The sequence below is a fragment of the Urocampus carinirostris genome, chromosome 19 (genome assembly GCF_059441175.1).
Source record: "Urocampus carinirostris isolate Australia breed hairy pipefish chromosome 19, RoL_Ucar_1.0, whole genome shotgun sequence".
In the NCBI taxonomy this organism is placed as follows: domain Eukaryota; kingdom Metazoa; phylum Chordata; class Actinopteri; order Syngnathiformes; family Syngnathidae; genus Urocampus; species Urocampus carinirostris.
Genome location: NC_142367.1, coordinates 5665938 through 5683894, shown reverse-complemented (window position 1 = coordinate 5683894; position 17957 = coordinate 5665938). Strand labels below are relative to the sequence as shown.

General features: G+C 40.1%; 1 protein-coding gene across 3 annotated transcripts in view; it reads right to left on the bottom strand.

The window, feature by feature from the left end:
• LOC148346982 (KAT8 regulatory NSL complex subunit 1-like) overlaps positions 1-17957 on the bottom strand; it is a 48546-nt gene that overhangs the window by 18476 nt on the left and 12113 nt on the right. Inside the window, exons 1-2 of one of the 3 annotated variants that reach the window (XM_088323104.1) lie at positions 16939-17445; positions 9411-10764 (exon numbers count right to left, since the gene is read on the bottom strand). In XM_088323104.1, coding sequence (XP_088179230.1) covers positions 9411-10696 — 1286 coding nt within the window. In that variant the 5' untranslated portion in view covers positions 10697-10764; positions 16939-17445. Of the gene's footprint in view, positions 1-9410; positions 10765-16938; positions 17446-17957 lie in introns of those variants that run through there. The other 2 variants (XM_088323106.1, XM_088323105.1) reach the window with 2 other exon arrangements.

Sequence of the window (17957 nt, the reverse complement as noted above, 5' to 3'; positions counted from 1 at the left end):
CTATCGGGTGTGAAACTACGGTAATCTGTCTTTGTGTGTGCTGCGACTGGCTGGCTGGCAACCAGTACAGGATGTCCCCTGCCCAAGAATAGCTGTGATGGGTTCGAGCACCACCGCGACCCAACTGAGGATGCAGATATTGGATGGATGGATGGATAATCCCATTAGACACAGGGATATTGAGAGATTGTTTATGCTAGTTAATCTATGCATAATGATGAAAAAACAGTAAATGGTTCATTGGAGATTGGATCTCTTGAATAGTAATAAAAAATAATTGTACCGTACAATAGAAGATCTGTGATGAGTGTTTTTTAAAGGCGGGCTCATTCTTTACAGGATGGCTTAAATGGAAAAGAAAAGTGAATTTAAGATATTCATAAAGAAGACAAATAAGACAGTGTTTTCTCTTTAAACCTCCTGAAGATGTGACATCATGAGGAACACTAGCAACCCAATCACGATATTTACTTTACGTGTTAAAGAGGTTAAAAGTGTTTCAAACAACGTTTTGTAGCTTTTGTGGAGAACGCACAGGCGTTGTATTGCCAGTGGATGCAGTAGTGGTACCATAAAGGGCAAGCAAACAAAAGGGGCCAATTGACAAAAACAACACACGAGGATCCGCCAAATGGGATTAACAGAGACCGATCATTTTAAGGCGGCAGAGGCCTCAGTGTAAAACGTGAGGATGGCTGGCCAAAAAACACGCCAATTGGGAACAACAAAAAATGGGTACGGGGACAAGCGCGAACCCAGTTTTATTATACAATGGTTTTATTATTACAGACTATTGTGACACCATCCCCTCATCTAAAACCTACATGAGGGCATTAAAGTGTTTGCTGTGTTTCTCTGATGACGTCACAGCTCTACATGAAACAAGCCAGAAGGGTTAACTTGGAGACTACATTTCTGGAGTCCCACGGTGTGTTGAATATATTGTAACATATCTAAAGGGATTTTATCGACACTTTTAACAGCAGTTAGGGGTGCTGATGAAAATCTGGACCTCCAGAAACCTGCTGGTAAGGAGGTGCAGGTAGACCCCCCCCATGGCTGTGCTCCGAATGGCTGCAGATACCAAACAATCTGCGAGCGAAAAGCCTAGGACGCAGCCATAAAGAAGAGTCGTCTGCACCCACCCGAAGGAGGGAACCAGAGCTCCACTGTGGGGGTCCCGGCAGCAACAGCCTGGCTATTCGGGCAGTTGTGGAAAGTAGAAGCAAGAAGGGAGAGGACCCATCTGAGCATCCCGGGCAGAGGACTGGAGGATGCTGCTTGGGAGGGTGGGAAGAAATCCCACTTGAAAAGACAGAGCTGTGCCCTTTACACATTGGTTAACTGCTGTTAAAAGTGCCGATAAAAATTGTTCAAACCTCATATTGTTAGATTATGATATAATAAAAATTGTGAATGTATTTAATTGCTGTTAAGTGTCGATAAAACATATTGATAGACTATAAAATAATGAAATTGTGAATATGTTTAATTGCTGTTAAAAGGGTTGAGAAAAATTGTTCAAACCTCACATTGTTTATTTGCTGTTAAAAGTGTCTATAAAAATTGTTCAAACTAAACTACCGTATTTTCCGCACTATAAGGCGCACCTAAAAGCCTTTATTTTTTTTCAAAAGCTGACCATGCGCCTTATAATACAGTGCGCCTTATATATGGATCAATATTAAGTCGCAAAGTCTTGCAACTAAGGCAAGCAGCCGCCGACTAGATTTCCCCCCGAAGGCGAAGTAGTCAGCGGTGTATGCTGGGATTTATATACCGGCGTTTCATTTCCTAACCAATGTGACAATCATCATTTGAATCAGTCACTATTGGCTTAAGTTATTTGGAGGTAAAGGGGGCGGATCCTTTTTATCATTTACAGACTCGCATAGGCTAAAGGGGCGAAACAAAGCCTGCAATTGGCCGAAAAAGATGAATGTGAGGGGTTTTTAAGGGTTATTGATCTATCTTCGTTATTCATTATCCATTATCCGTTATCGGTCAGTTCATTATACGCTACAAAGCCTAGGAGCCGGGACACTTACTCTCAGCCAAAAGGCTAAGCTAAGGTCCTAGCCCTATAGCCTTGTTGCGATCATTGCGAATGCACCGTAACTTAATATAGCATATTCATCATACGTTCTGTCCTTCATTAAAGACCACAGTCCAAAAATCACAGTGAATCAAACGTTGGGTTGCACTACGGCATAGAGAAAACATTTTTTTACTATTCTGAATTTGTAAATATTTTACTCTCCTGGATTTACTACACTCACGGTTGTAAGAAGACCATGGTTACGTATCATTATTGTACGTGATGGCTGCAAGAGAACTTAGGTGAGCTATGCGGCTTTATATTTTCCCGGTATCTTGTTTTAGAACGATCTTGATGTTTCTGTGATGAGTCTATTTTTAAACTAACTTCAATTCAAAGTGTTTATTGTCATATGCACAGTAAAGAACCCCGTTTCCCTGCACAATAAAGTTCTTACTTTGCTGTCCACACAGTTGCCAGCAAAAAATAAAATGGAAACTAAGAAATGTTTGCCATTTCTTGAATCCCATGACTTCAACTTTCCGAATGATATTTGGAACGATGCAGTTGAGTGATTGGTGACATCGAACAGACACTGTTTCCGTACATGTTTGAGACACGTATTTGATTCTTTGCAAGCTTTCGGAATGTTAAGGGGGTAATAAGTTTGACTGAACTATCTGACTGTTTTGTCGACGTTCCCATTGTAGCGCCTTATAATCCGGTGCGCCTTATGTATGGAAAATATAGGACCAAAAACTATTTTTTTGGGGGGTGAGCCCTATAACCCGGTGCGCCCTATAGTGCGGAAAATACGGTATCTGCAAACCTGTTTGGAGGAACCCTTACGGTTTTTGTGAACAATTTAAAAAAAAGAAAAAAGTATTTTTCAAAATACTTTTAAAGGTATACACAAACAGAAATGTACTTCTTTTTTTATTAGTCAAAGAACTCAATGTTCCTCCTCACAACTATGAAGTTATGTTGCAAAATATTCCACACGCTGGAGGATTTTAAAGACAAAATATTTAAATTGGTCTTTGTGAAAACCTTTTATAACCATGCATTCTTAAACCTTATATTGTGTAAGGGTCTTCAGTGACTCGTACAGTTAAATAATGTAATAATTGATGTGTCTTAGGGGCCATAAAATCAAATTAAAATGGAAATATATATTTATGGATGCATGTTTATTGGGACTCCTTTCATTTTGGTGGCCAGGACTGAATTAGAACCCGGTTCAAAATTTACCCTCGGTTAGTGTTGCCAATTCCTAACAAAACATGATGGTTAACAAAGCAAAACAAAAATTGGATTCATTTGTACTACAGTTTATGGAAACTAACCAAAGCACACACCTTTTAAATCCAATTTACTAATTCAGTACATGAAGCCTTAAAATTGTTTTGCTACCTTTTTCTGTCTTTTAATGAAAATATTTCATTGCATTTGTGACATTTGATGTCTCATAGAATGAAGGCGAAACATGTTCAAAAATCTGCAATAACACCTAGGTGTTGATTTTTAAATTCGGGTCCAAACCTTCATTACCTACAGTATAAGTGATTAATGGTGAGCTGGCAAATAAACTCTGGCCGTGGGATTCAAATTTTAGCTCGACACAGCTAGCACATGTCACTCTTTTATTCCACAGATTACTTTGCAAAAGGCTACCTGCTTCAACACATAAAAGTTTGAATATGCAGAGGTTTGTTTAAATAGGGCCACGCAAGCTTGTTTAAGTTTGCGGGCGAAGAATCTCACTTCTTAGTTCTGCCTTGCTTACAAATGTCAGTTATCTGTTATTTTACACATTTCGAAAATCAAAATTTGTCCGTTTGTGAATAGTTTCAGATTTGTGTATAGCATTATTGTGATGCCATAAAGAAAGTTCTCCTACCCTTAGTTTCAATGTTTGTAAATTGTGTTCATGTTTGACAAGTGTTCACCTGATTGACACGTTTTTACAAGTGTCACAAACATGTTTGTCCATAATGAACACTTCAGTACAATGAATGAGGATTTTTAGATAATTATCACAAAATATCAATACTAACAGTTTGGGATGAAAGGCCTACTTTGTACATCAATAAAATTTATGTAAAGCAGTACGTCTATGACATCACATTAGAAACAATGACTAAAGGTGCCTAATTTTGGACCGATTCATTTTATAGGGCCAGTACCAGTAATTCTTAGTGGTTAAAGAGGCAGATTATAGATACTTAAAGCTGATTTTCAGTTACAGCCAAGCCAAAAAGCTTGTTATCAAATTTTGAAATAAAATCATAAAAAATTAAATGCCAAAAACGTTTTTTGGCACAATTTTTTTTATAAAAACCTATTTTTTTTAAACCCTCCAAACAAGAGCGTATGTTTCTCAATTCTGATCTATGCAAGATTGGCTCATGCACAGCTAACCAATAACTTGAAATGATCTGAAATGATCTGCATTTATATAGCGCTTTTCAAGTCAATGACTTCCCAAAGCGCTTTACATTGTGCTTCACATTTCCCAATAGCGGCCGTGATCTGTGCAGCCATGTAAGGCGCTAACCTGCTTATAACCTACTGCAGATGGGACAATCCTGGAGACAGTTTAGAGCAGGGGTGTCAAAGTCAAACTAAAAAAAAAACTAATCAACAAGCCGAGGGACGGGCTGATCAAATGTTAAGATTTTAAAAAGGTGCATATTGTCAAGTAAAACCTAAATAGCAAAAAAATATATATTCCTATATAATCAGATAAACTAATCAATATTTTCTTTGAGCTCTGTCAGTAATCTTCCATTTTCAACAGTCACAAAAGACAAATTTACCTGATTATATAATCATTTCATGAACATTAAAATGAAAGAAGCCTGTGTTAATCAGGCACTATCAGTAGCCTATATTTGATTTTTTAAAAAGTGGGCTAAAATCACGTTAAAAAGGAGAAAATAAAAGGTATTTTCCATCAGCCACTAAACTACAATTAACTAAAACAAATACACAACGATTCCTCGTGCAAGATAGAATAATGCATCAAGATCATCTCAGGTGCCAAAGAAAACCTCAGGGGCCAGATGTGGCCCACGAGCCTTTTTTTCAGAATTTTCATCTGCCGTACGACAAATTAGATTTCCGTAACTTTCCAGCATCATTAGGTTCCCAACAGTTAATTTGGTTCATTAGTTCTGGTCCCAAAGTTCACAAAATTGAAAAAGGTCATAAATTCAATTACCAAAGTGTGTGGATTGTTGTATGCGACATGAATGGTACACACAAGTACTGCAAGGCCCACTAAGGCGGGCATTTTGACAGGGTGTGGGCAGGAAAGAAGTGCAGCAGTTATTACATAAAAAGGAGGCGGGAGGGGAGAAGTTGCGTAACGTGTGGCTTGCTCAGTATTAAGGTACTACTAAGTCAGCCCAACAAGTCCAGATGTTTCCAAATAGGCTTTTTTGTTCATATGAAATAAGGAACCCCTTTTACTTCACATTGATAAGTCACAATTTTGGGGGGGAACCTTTATCATTATTTATGTGGACCAGCTTTTAAACTTTTGCAAGTTTGTCAACACAGATTTACCCTTTTGGTTTCAATTCAAAGAGGTTGCAAGGAATTGTAATAGTAGGGGTGCATTTAAGTGAACATTTTGGTCAATTTGAAGATAAAAACGAAATTGTGGAAAGATTTGTCAAAAATTGAAAATAGTTTAATAATAACAAAAAAATAAAAAGATACTTATTTTTCTCCAAATTTCCAGTATGCAATTTAAAATTATTAAATTGGCATCCTGTAATATGCCTGTCAGTTATTTAAGTGTTTATTAGATATTCAAACAAAAAAGGCATTTCGGTGCTTTTCGGTCAGATGACAATGTGACACAGAAAAAGTAAAACTGTTGAGAAATCTATAATGCAAATAACATAAGTTCATTGTACTATGGGTAAAGTGGCCAATGAGATAATGAAAATGGCTGGTTAGCTGTTATACTTTCGCCCCCATTTTAAGAACACATTTTGGGGAATATTTTAGCTTTTAATGGGCATGAGAGTGAATAGGGACAAGAGCACTCGATAAGGAGGGAACTAATCATGATGGTGCAGCAGTCGTCGCAGTCCAATGCAACAGGTAAGTGCCACTTGCATATTCCACAAACCAAAATAATAAGAGTAAGCTTAACTCCCCCTTCGGAAAAGAAGGGCCGAAAATCACACAAAAGGTAGCGTTTTTTAATTAAAATAGCTTCTCTGTATTAAGTTAGCACTGAAGTGTGAGTGTGGGAACATTAGCAAGTGTCACAAATTCCAATCTTCTTGCTTTCAGTTGCACACAGACATGTCCACGCAGTTGATAAACAACAGAAACATTTCGGTTAAGTATCACACCCAACCATCAACCTAGTCCTATCACCAATACCACAACTTATGATCATTGTGTTCAAGTGCTCTGGTGTGAATGTAACCGTTTAGGAAGTTTAATTGTAGGGAAATTTAATTTTGTGTTTAACTGTAGGGATCCAGTTCTCAAAACCCTGTTTTACAACGTGTTGGGATTTTGGTAACCACGTGAGACTTCCAAGTTCCCAACCCTGCCCCAATAAGGGAGGGTTCAAAAAATGTTATTACATTTTGAAATTACACATTTACCCAGTACAAAAGCCTAAATCCGGCCTTAAGACTTACTGTTCCTTCTGCTGCCTCTTTAAAGAGTGAATGAGCTGACAACTATTATTAGATCCATCCTGCGGCATGGTTTCGAAACCAAATGACCCAAAAAGAATCCGTAGCATACCACCTTTGTGGCATTGTTGCCATTGATCATGTGCCTTTATCGATGAGACCTGCTATGGAGGATGAACCACGACTCTTAACAGCATATTTGCGTTGTTCCATTTTGAACACTTTCTAGAATCTAGTCAACCGTGTAATAATGGGTACTCAAGCCATTGACAGTATGTGAGCATTTTACAGTGTGAACGACTCACAAATGTGTCGTCAAAATAAGTTGCAGAAAGTAAGAGATTGAAGGTCTTCTAGCAATTTATAAAGATTTTCCCTGAAATGCCCTCATGGTGTGGTTATTTTACTCTGGTAACTAGCAAACTATACTTGAAATACAAAACTTTAATCATTTGCAATACTAATAGTAAAGTCAACTTTTCCAAACAGGAAACTGAACAGTTAATGCAGTGCATCACAAGTCCAGAACTCTGGAGTCCAGATTACTGTATGCATAGCATTAAGAAAAGGCCTGGGCCCTGGTTGCTGGAACATTTAGGGAACTTTGGGCTTGCTGGCATTGTTCCAAACACTTAATAGCATCCGAGTGAAATGGCAAGGCACCTACTGTTTGGTTGAGTTACATTAGCTCCAACTAGTAATAAATCTAATGAGATGACTACGATAGGGGCAACAGTTTTATCAAACTGAACACGCCATGCTGAAAACAAATTTGTACACCACATAGCCACAATTATAATAGTGAAAATTACAAGTGGACTAGAATCTGTCCGATATCATTTATTGAGTTTAAACTTGAGTCGACACTCAAAATAATACAATTTATTAGAAACACCATTGTAAACAATTTTTCATTGATAAGCAAGTTTTACGTATAGCCATGTATTCACTATAATGAATCTGGACTGCTAAACACAATTTCAATGCCAATCAGATTGATAAGGCTGAATGAGAATGAAATTTTATTCCTATCAGAGGTATGGGCTATTTCTTCTGGATATCTAAATGAGGGTCAAATTATCGATTTGGTATGTATTTGCAGGCGCCAATGGTGCTGTTGTTATTTTTCTCTCTCCAAGCACTAAAATGGCAGCATCTTGCCAATCCCTCATTCAGCTTGTTATAAAATACTTCCGAGTTATATGCCGAGGTGTCCTTGGGCAAGACACTGAATCCCTAATGAACCCGATGAGCCAACGCTGCCAACGGTTAGTTAGTGTCTAAAAGGCACAGTGTGAAGCACATTGTAAAGCGCTTTAGGAGATCGTCATTGACTTGAAAAGCGCTATATAAAAGCAGAACATTTACATTGACATTTTGAATCAAGCCTTTGCTTATATGGGTTGGTTGGATCCCTTAACCACTAGGGCCGTAGAGGCACCATTTTCTGTGGTGTGCCTGGTGGCGCCCCATCCCTCTCCAGGCCAACAAACGGTTCTACCCAGACTTAAACCGGAGACCATGTGCGTGTTAGGCAAAGAACTAACCAGAGCACTACGGAAACACTTAAATAGTGGGTGCTAATGCTGACGTGAAGCCCTTAGAGACTTATTGTGATTAAGGGCTATACAAATAAAAATGACTTGACTTGATAAATATTGTGGCCGCAGAACTGATCCAGACATAATAGGTCACTGTTTAATGCAAACATGTGACAATATCTTAATTCATAATGATTTTAAGATAGAATAAAAATCACCTAGCTTTGTAGGTTGGCCCCTGACCGACTATCAGGTAATGTTCATCCGTGTCCATTTTTGAGTTTTAGCGTGTCACCGTACATCTATTTAAGGGTTTATGAAAATGAAAACAATTATGAGTTAGGGGGTTCTAGTAAATTACTGATAATATATAAAACTATCTGACACAATATATATTACCATTTTAAATGGAAAATTAACAAAGCCTAATAATTATTTCATAGCTTAAGATTCTGAGATCTCTGAGGGAGTTTGGCAGACAACAGATTTTATATGTATGGATCGCTCTCTCACTACCAATACCTCACAATGAAGGATATTGCTATTTATTCAATCTTATAACAGTAATTGAACCATTGTGTATTTAAGTTTTCAAATGTTCTACACCAGGGATGTCAAAAACTTAACTTGGGGGCCACATAGTAGAATAAAAACATTCTCACGGGGGCCAGACTTGTAAAATTAATGGCATATAGTGTCCATAAGCTGAAGGAATGGGGGTTTTTGCTTCTCTCAGCGGGGCACAAAAAAAAAGTATGCGGCGGGCCACATTTAGCCCCCGGGCCTTAAATTTGGCGAAGGTGTTCTGCACAGTCAATGTTTTTGAAAAATGGGATGGAAAATAAATTTATTTTAATCAACTGAAGAAATGACCATATTTGTTGTTGCAGCTAACGTTCTTTATTGTCATCGATTTTGCAATTAATTCAATTTTTTTTTAAGTCTTTGAAATACATAATATACAGGAAGTATACCAAACACAAAACTTGTGTGTCATTTACAACATTACAGAGGATCACTTTTAATGGTGTTATAGTATCAATCAATTTTTTAAAGTATGTTTTAAGTGCTAAACTACACTGATAATCTGAATGCACTTTTCCAATTTTCCATGTTAATTTTATGAAGTACCCCTGGTCATGATGAATAGATGGTGTTACTCACATTTTAACATGGCGCTGCTCTACATCCACCCTTGTGAGCTCCTCCTCCTCCAAGTCTGAGTCGCCACCAGAGCTACTTTCAGTCACGTCAGAGTCGAAGGCTTTTTCCACAGAGCACAAATTGGCCGAGCCACTTAGATACAACCTCTCAAGTTCCAGCGGCACCGAGCCACTCTTCAGAAAACGACCCAGGCTGTCTCTGTTGTTCCCTGCCGCTGAGTGACGTCCCGTCCTCCAAGGTGCTGAACCAGAGGAGGAAGCTGTGGAGTGGTCTTTGCGACCGCCAGCCAGCAAACGGCTGACAGCTGTATCCAAAAAGCCACCAAGCTGCTGCTGAACATGGCGCTCCACCTGCTTAGCCTGGACCACCTGCAGTCGCTTACGGAGACGTCGCAAACGTCCCTCAATCTCTGCCTGCCGGCTACTATTGAGGCGTATGCGCTCCCCTACAAAAACGTCCGGCATGTCTGAAGGGCAAGTTTGGGACGGAGAACCATGTTGGCTGCAGCCCGGTCTCTCACGGTCTAACTGCACGGGGCTCAGGACAGATCTCTCTGAATTCACTTCTTCACTAGGGTTGTGGATGTCAGGGGAAAAGTGTGATGGCACAGAGCGCTGTACGTTTTGACAAACTCCTGTGGAATGCTTGCGGTTAAGGGTTCCTTTGACAGCAACATGAGCCACCAGGTCGTCCGTTTCTGGCACAAACAACTGCCCAGGAGGTGGAGGCTTATCCCCGTTGACTGCTGGAGATGCCATCATGCAGCCTGATACGCCGGCTGACTTCTTTGCGAGGCCGTTGACGGGCACAGAGGGCGTAGTGCCACCGTTGGCGGCGCTACTCATCAGGCTTTTGAGCTGACCTCCAGAAAGTTCAATTGTGTGATGCTTCCTTAACAGGAAGTCTCCACCGTTTAGTAGCGACCCAGGCAGGATTCTGTGACTTTTCAAAACTGACTGTTTAATGAGGACTCCTTGCAGCGTAATAGACTCTTTGCTGGAAGGCACGGGGGTCACATCTGAGCAAAGATAGGATGCCACCAGTGGCTGGAGCTTGCCCAAGGAGTCTCCTTGGGACGTCGGCGGCTGCTCCTGATCGTCGAGGGGGTGCGCGTCTTCCGTTGCAACCTTACACTTGGCGGGTCCGCCGCTGTGAATAAGTATGTTGCTGGTGTGGGCGTGGTTGTCCTCGCTGGCCGGTGACAAACTTGAAGGTGCAGCCAATTTGAAGCGGATGTGGTGAGCTTCGGCTGGGGCGTCGGTGAGAGCGGGCGCCATCGCAGCCATGCAGTGCAGAGGGTCGGGCACGGTGGCCTGCTCCACACCCCCCGCTTACTGCCCCACCGGAGGACAGCCTAAGGACGACAGAAGACAAATGCAGTTATTCAATGAAAAACATCTTCAGGATGGGCATTAAAAGGGCACTCAATGTATACATCAAACATCACTTCAAAGCCTGTTCTTAAACAATACATTGTGAGTAGGGCTGCAACTAACAACTGACAGTTTTGGTTGGCCAAACACAATCACTCAAATAAAAAAGGAGGAAAAAATATAAACATGAACTATACATCCTTAAAAAAAAATACAGTGTCTTGCAATTACACAATAGCACTACGTAACATCGCAATATCGATAAGATTTCAGTTAATCGTGGAGCCACAATATGATTCACCATATATTTTCTCATGCTGGTTTTCAGATTTTCAGATTCACTTTATTGTCATTTGTGTACACGTGTATACAGACCGAAATGTCGCTTCCTCCTCCGATTTAAGATTTATCATAATTTCCATCTACATATTTGCCCACCTGTGTTTGCATCCATGTTAAATAGTTTTTATGGTGGTTTGAAGGTTTGCTATACTACAATTCATATTCTGTGCCAAGCGCGAATGCTCACTCAGGACCAACTACCACCACCGAGCGCACACTTCCAAAGAGAGCACCAAAGCCCCATTGTGTAGTGGGGGTGCAATTTTACTTTATTGTCAGACCGTTAGCAAAAAGTTGATCCGAGTTTGACTCAGTTTCGTTTAGCTGTCCAATGTGCTCTGTGAATGTTTGAGCGTCACCGACCTATCGCCAAGGTCTGCTTTGCAAATCCAGCTCCAACATTTTCAACAGTTGATTTATTTCATAACCACCCAGGTTAATTTGTGAGAAGCAGGAAAATAACACAAACATCTTTTCCTGAGCATGTGTCTTCCCCTCCAACCAGAATATTTTTATGCCGCAAAGCCAAATAAGACTTATGGTACAGGAGGAATGATACACAGAAAATTCAACTTTCTCACAAAAAGAGTCATGTATATTGGTTGATTTGAGACATTTCTGTTTTGTTTTCTGCCCCCCACTAAAGTCTGTATACAGTGGATGGAACAGATGTATCCATCCCTATGAAGTGTAAATCTATGCTTCTGGCAAGCCACATTCGGCACACCTTATTAACAATAGGGACGCAGAAGTAGAGGCCATTTTTGGAGTGAAAGCAAACAAGCACGGCACTATTGATTTTGATGGGTGACATGAATTAAATCATTTTTTTACAGTGAAAATCTAAATTTATTTATTATTTATTAATGACTTCACTTGTGCTTGACCCACTTATCTGATTTCTTGCAAACAGCAAAAGGGTAATTTTTTTTAGTCACTAGTTCTTTGGCAGATTCATCTTTATTGCACAAATCAGTGTCAACAGAGCAAAAGACAGTTCTCCGAATTGGTTTGAATGTACTCGCACGCAGGTGACAATGAAATTCTGAGATGTATAAAGACACCCCCCCACCCCAAAAAAAAATCTGCGATGCAAGAGGGATGCAGACATCAAACCGCAATACGGCGGGAAAACACTGTATTTCATACTTCAAATATTGCCCCCTTGTTGCGATCCATTGTATTGTATAGTTGAATAAAAAAGAGGTCTGGGATGAATCCCGTATTGACCAACTATTTGAATTTATCATTATAACGAGAATTAATAGATGTTTGACTAACAATTCCTTAATGACTGTTCCAATATTAGGACCCAAAACACTTTATCAAAAATATAAATCACATTTATTTCATGCATTACATATCTATTTTTAGGTGATATTACTATTGATATTGTGGTGGGTGAAGACATTGAACCACCACTACTCCAAATGTAATTAGGATATTTGACAGATATACGCCAATACTTGTGTAATGCAAAACAGATGAATACCGTGGCCGAGGCACTAACAACTTTCCATTAGGTGAATTTTAATTGTCTACTGAACGAATCCCACAAAAAAAGACCGTGTGCCCCACATCTAGTAGAACAGATGGAACGATTAAAAATAAACTGCAGTTGGTTTAAACGTAGGCTACATTGGAGCTTGGCTTCCCTTTGACCATGAGAGCATTTTCTTGCTCTCTTCACCACATCTTTGGAATTTCTCCTGGTTTCAAGGCAAGCATGCATGCTTGGCAACACAATTTGCCTAGATTCTGATTCATGATTTGTACTCAACATGCAACAATTAACAGTTTTAAATTTCACATTTAAAAAGTTCGTTGAAAATGGCTAGTCTTTAATGATAAAATACTTAAGGCTCAGCAAACATGACATTTTTCTGGTTATTTGAAAAGTTAACACGAAAGGCCTACAACCAATTTCAGCCATGTCCCTAGAATAGAGATGGGACAAATTTCTGTTTCGGAGATACAGTACATTGTAATTACAACATTAACAATTCAGGATCAATTCATAAGCGTCAAAATTTAGATTACAATATGTCAAAATTCCTATAGAATGATAAAAGTAAGGTGGGACGATTATGTTCCAACCCGACACATGCGCTTGCAGGCCTTTAGAAAAAAAAAAAAATCATATTGAAATGGAAATGTTTGGAAAAAGGTCGTCTATTGCACAACAAAACGGGACAAAAGACAAATTATGCCAGTTGTGTTGTGCCAAATTATAACCCAACTGAAATATTTAAGTGATTGCCAGCAGTACAGTATTCACTACATAACCTGCTTGCGTTTATCAACCACAAACATATCAGCTTTGCCCAAAAGTCTGATCTCAGGTAAGCAATATCACCAAATTTAATTTAAAATATAAGTGATGGACTAATGTGAAGATTCCCACCCTTACTCAAGAATATAAAGTTTGTTCCTCCTTCACCTTGGTTTAGAAGTGAAAGTGACAATTGGATGCCGTTCAGTGGCTAACATCGTTGGATCCATGTTTACCCAAAATAACTTCTTACCATGTTTTCACTTCAACAAATAACGTCTTTAAGTCTGACCTTAAAACCAAGTATTGAGGTAGCAGTATTTTAAAATAATGGACCCCAAAGATAACTATACCATACCACCATAGAAAAAGTATGAATTAAATGATGCAGCTCATGAGTCCTTTAGATAACCTTTACAGAATTTGCAGTGATGGTAAAACCATTAATCCGTAACAGTGTATTAGATGATCTGTCGTTTGATGTCAACAAATACGGTAATACAATTTCATCTACAAGGACAATAAACCATTTTCCATCAAGGTTTTTTTTTATTTTTGTTAAATCCCCAAAACTAATAACGTTTTTTACAGAGAGAATGCAGCCAAAACAACCCTTTACTATCGATATTGTAACCCAGGGTTTAAAAATACCGCCCCCAACCCTAACTCGAAAAACACTTGTCAGGGGATGGTGGAATTGTAACCTGTGCAGTCCTTTGAGATATTTTGTGATTAAAAAATTAATTTGACTTGACTTTGAGGCATTCCAACTTTTAGTTTTAGACTTTTAGTCTTACAACAGACCTTTCATGGTACGAGGATATCAAAGAGACCGAAGAAAAACAAGTTTTTATCATTTTTACATGGCCTGTATGTGTTATTGATGTATATAGAAAAACAAACATGGAACTTCAATTAGTATAAAGCTCGGGTAGGGGCCGAGAACATATGGCTCTTGAGCCAGGTGTGGCTCTTTTCATGAGTACGTCTGGCTCGGACATGAATTCACCATTTTAAAACCTTGATGATGCGAGTACAATATTGCGTTTCTACCACTAGCAGCAGGAGCATTGTAGCACTTTTCTACCTTTGAGGCTGGTAAGAAGAAATGCAATTAGGATGCCACTCCCCCTGTTTTTTTAGACTATGAGAAGTATCAATTTCCGCCGTTTTATATTTCCTGGATATTTTTTCAGGTGGTAGTTTGTGCAAGTTATGAAAAAAATGACGATTGCTCATCGACATGCTTTTGTGGACTTTTGAGAGAAGAGCTTGTAGAAATCAAATATGTTGAAGATTCGTAAATATAAAACGGAATGGAAAACAACCCAATTTGCAAGGTTAGAACCGTGACCCCATCACATAATTGAATGCAAATACCGTGTTTTTTGCACTATAGGATGCACCAGATTATAAGGTGCACTGCCCGAAAACAGCCCTTTGTCATTTTTTTCTAAATAATGCGCAGTGGACTATAAAGAGCATAAAATTGAGACGACAGTAAGCACTATCGTGTTTATTTGTGTATAACCGTTGGGCTCTTTATACAGCTACAGTAAATATTAGTGCAATGTTTCATCAGTCGTTAACTGTAACCAACTATTATCAGAAAACATCCTATGAACTGTAATCCAATCTAGGTCGTGGCAGTGTGAGCGCTCACACAACCACTAGTGATACAGATGACATAAAAACGCATTCGATTTGATATAATTAGCACACAATTTTTACCCACTGTGCAAGAAATACTGATTTACATAGTGCATTTTGTCTGTCCATAACATTGCGGTTTAATGTATAGGTTTGTAAAAAAAACTTGTAAAGTATTTTGTTTAAAGACTTTGTATCCTCCATACTCTCACTTATTTCAACGAGTCTTTGAAACCTTTCTCGACCACTTATGAACCGTTTGAAAAATTATGTGGTGTAAGCAGTCGGGCTGTAACAATTAGTTGATGTTGTCAAGTAAAATCGAAAATAAAAATAGTCGACGATAAATTCCATTGACGACTATTGTCACCAGACACGTTTTTCCAACAGAATAAGGCATCTTAAACAAATCCCATCTCTGCTGAGGTTCGCTCATGCGTATTTTTAGTGTCGCGAGTGGCATCATTTACATTGCATATCGTGGCAATAGATTGTGACGCACAAACATTTAAAGAGCACTTTGGTTAGTTGAATGAGAACGACTCACCTATGTAAGATTTGAGTAACATTCAAGCAATCCGTTTTTTTCTGGCATGCATTGAACATTTGTATGCATATAATTTGCTATAAAATAGCTCTATAGCCGAATTCGTCTGATAAACATTTTAATTCAATGCATGTATTTTGAAGACCAAAATTCTGGGAATAAAACCATTTCATTTAAAACAGTTGAGAATTGTTAAGTTATTTGCAGTTGACCACTGAATGTACTTCACAAAATGCATAATTTGTTTTATTTACTGTTCTACTGCTGCTAATGAGCATGTGTTTAATTTACAGGGATAACAAATATTTACTTGATTTAAATTTATAATTTCACCTATTCCTAAAAAATGGACAGAGGTTTATTTATGGATTTAAGTTTGTACTGAGGGAGCGCCGAGACCGATTTGGTTTAGATAGTGTATTTATATAACAGTTTTGTACCAATCTGCAGTGTTTATATTGTGTAATTTTCTGTTTACCCCATTTTATAGCGTTCATCATTTTCGTGATCATTAAATCAACTCCAATATTATATCCAAGAGGAAAAACGAACTATCTGATCGTTCGACTGATCGTGTCAATGTTCTGTAGTCGACTAAAACAGTCGTTGGTGGCAGTGCGAGCAAGCGGAAAACTAGCTGGCGAAGCTCACTGCTTCTTGCTAAGTAGATGGATTTGGGCCCCATGACGTCACGACGTCTGCTTCACACCACATGTCAAAAGAGTTAAAGCAAAGGTTTGCTACGCGATGGGCTACATGACGGTTCATATTTACATTTAGCAGCCTGACTTGGTTCAATGCAGGTTCCAATAACCGCGCCAAGGCAGCAGTCAACCACTACGCCATGTTGGGACTTCCCGAGCACATTATGTAATTTCCCTTTAAGAACGCAAACATAAAACCAAATGCGCGTCGCATTTGTGGTCAACAACAATACAAAAGTCAAGGTGGTATTCACACAACGCGAGCACGCGCGCGTCTGCAACCAAGAAAAGGAATCGTCAGTGGGGCTGCTAACGCTAGCTCGGGCTAGTTACCGCCGCTGATGCAACAAACGCGGCGAGAACCCTTGAATACGAACGCAAACGAGCGTCTTTCGGACGAAACTTGCGATCGGACGTTGCGATAGTAGCTCGGGCACGCCTCATTACGCAAGGCAACATCAAGACCCGTTCGGCCCCCGAACGACGTCGGACGTGAGGCCCGCATGTCGAGCGCTTCGCCCGGGAGGGGAGCACCGGAACGCGGACATGTCGCGAAGCTACGCCGTCGCCGCCGCCGTGGAGCAGGAAGAAGACGTAGCTAGCTGCGGCTAACAAAGGGAGGAAAAAAGGAGGAACCTACCACGTGACGAGCTCGCACTATCCGAGGGAATTCGCCAAACAATTCCCTGCGCTCTGGTCGGGGTGGAGGGGTTCGGTGTGGGGTGGGAGGGGAGAGGGGAACAAGGGCAAGGGGAAAAAAAGGCGGCTGGAATCGACTTCTAAGCCATCAATTTCCCCCCCAAAATGCAACCGGGGCCCACCTGACGGGGGCCACTCGGCTTCGTTCCGGGATCGCGGCAATGGACGAATCAACGATCTCCACCTTGCTCGCTCACAGCCCTCGCTCGCCTTCCGTCCCGATTTCAGCGCGAGGCCGTCGAAGCAAGTCCTCCCGGGGCCGACACTCGGTTAAATGGAGAGCATTTACAGGCAAACTTGAGCTAAATTCCCGGTTTGCGACGGGCCGAATACGTTCGCAGTGGGCGCGGGACGCTCGCCTTTTTCTCCGCTTTTAGGGAGAGACGCTGAGAAAATGGCGGCTAGCTGGTCTCGGCTTTGAGCTGACAAACACACGAGCGCCGCACTGCGCCTGCGCACAAAACGCTGCCAGGAGGCGGCAAGATGGGCCCGACAGTACCTCGGCTCACCGTAGGGGGTCAACGCACAAACAACAACAATGAACGCCATAAAGGCGTGAAACGTCACGTTTGCCTCCCCCACATCAAACTATGAATACTTTTCTATACATTTTAGACCCCAAAACACATGCTTTGTTTCGTAGTTATGGTTCTTACAATATGATCATTATACTGAGGCTAGGGGGAGCTTGGCACTTTTATTTACGGTGGTTAAAGCCCAGATGTGTAATAACTGACCACTAGATGGCACTATGTTGTCTGGTACAAGCGAGGGCCAGTGATACACGGCACAGTGTGATGGCATGATGCCGGTAGAACATGGCGCTGATCTAAAGGATTCCACGGTGAAAAAGCAACACACAATTCTCCCCCCAAACCCACCCAAAAAAATAAAAATTAACATTGGTATGATAGTTTCTGTAGATTTGCAAATTATTCAAATGAATGGTTTTTCCTATAA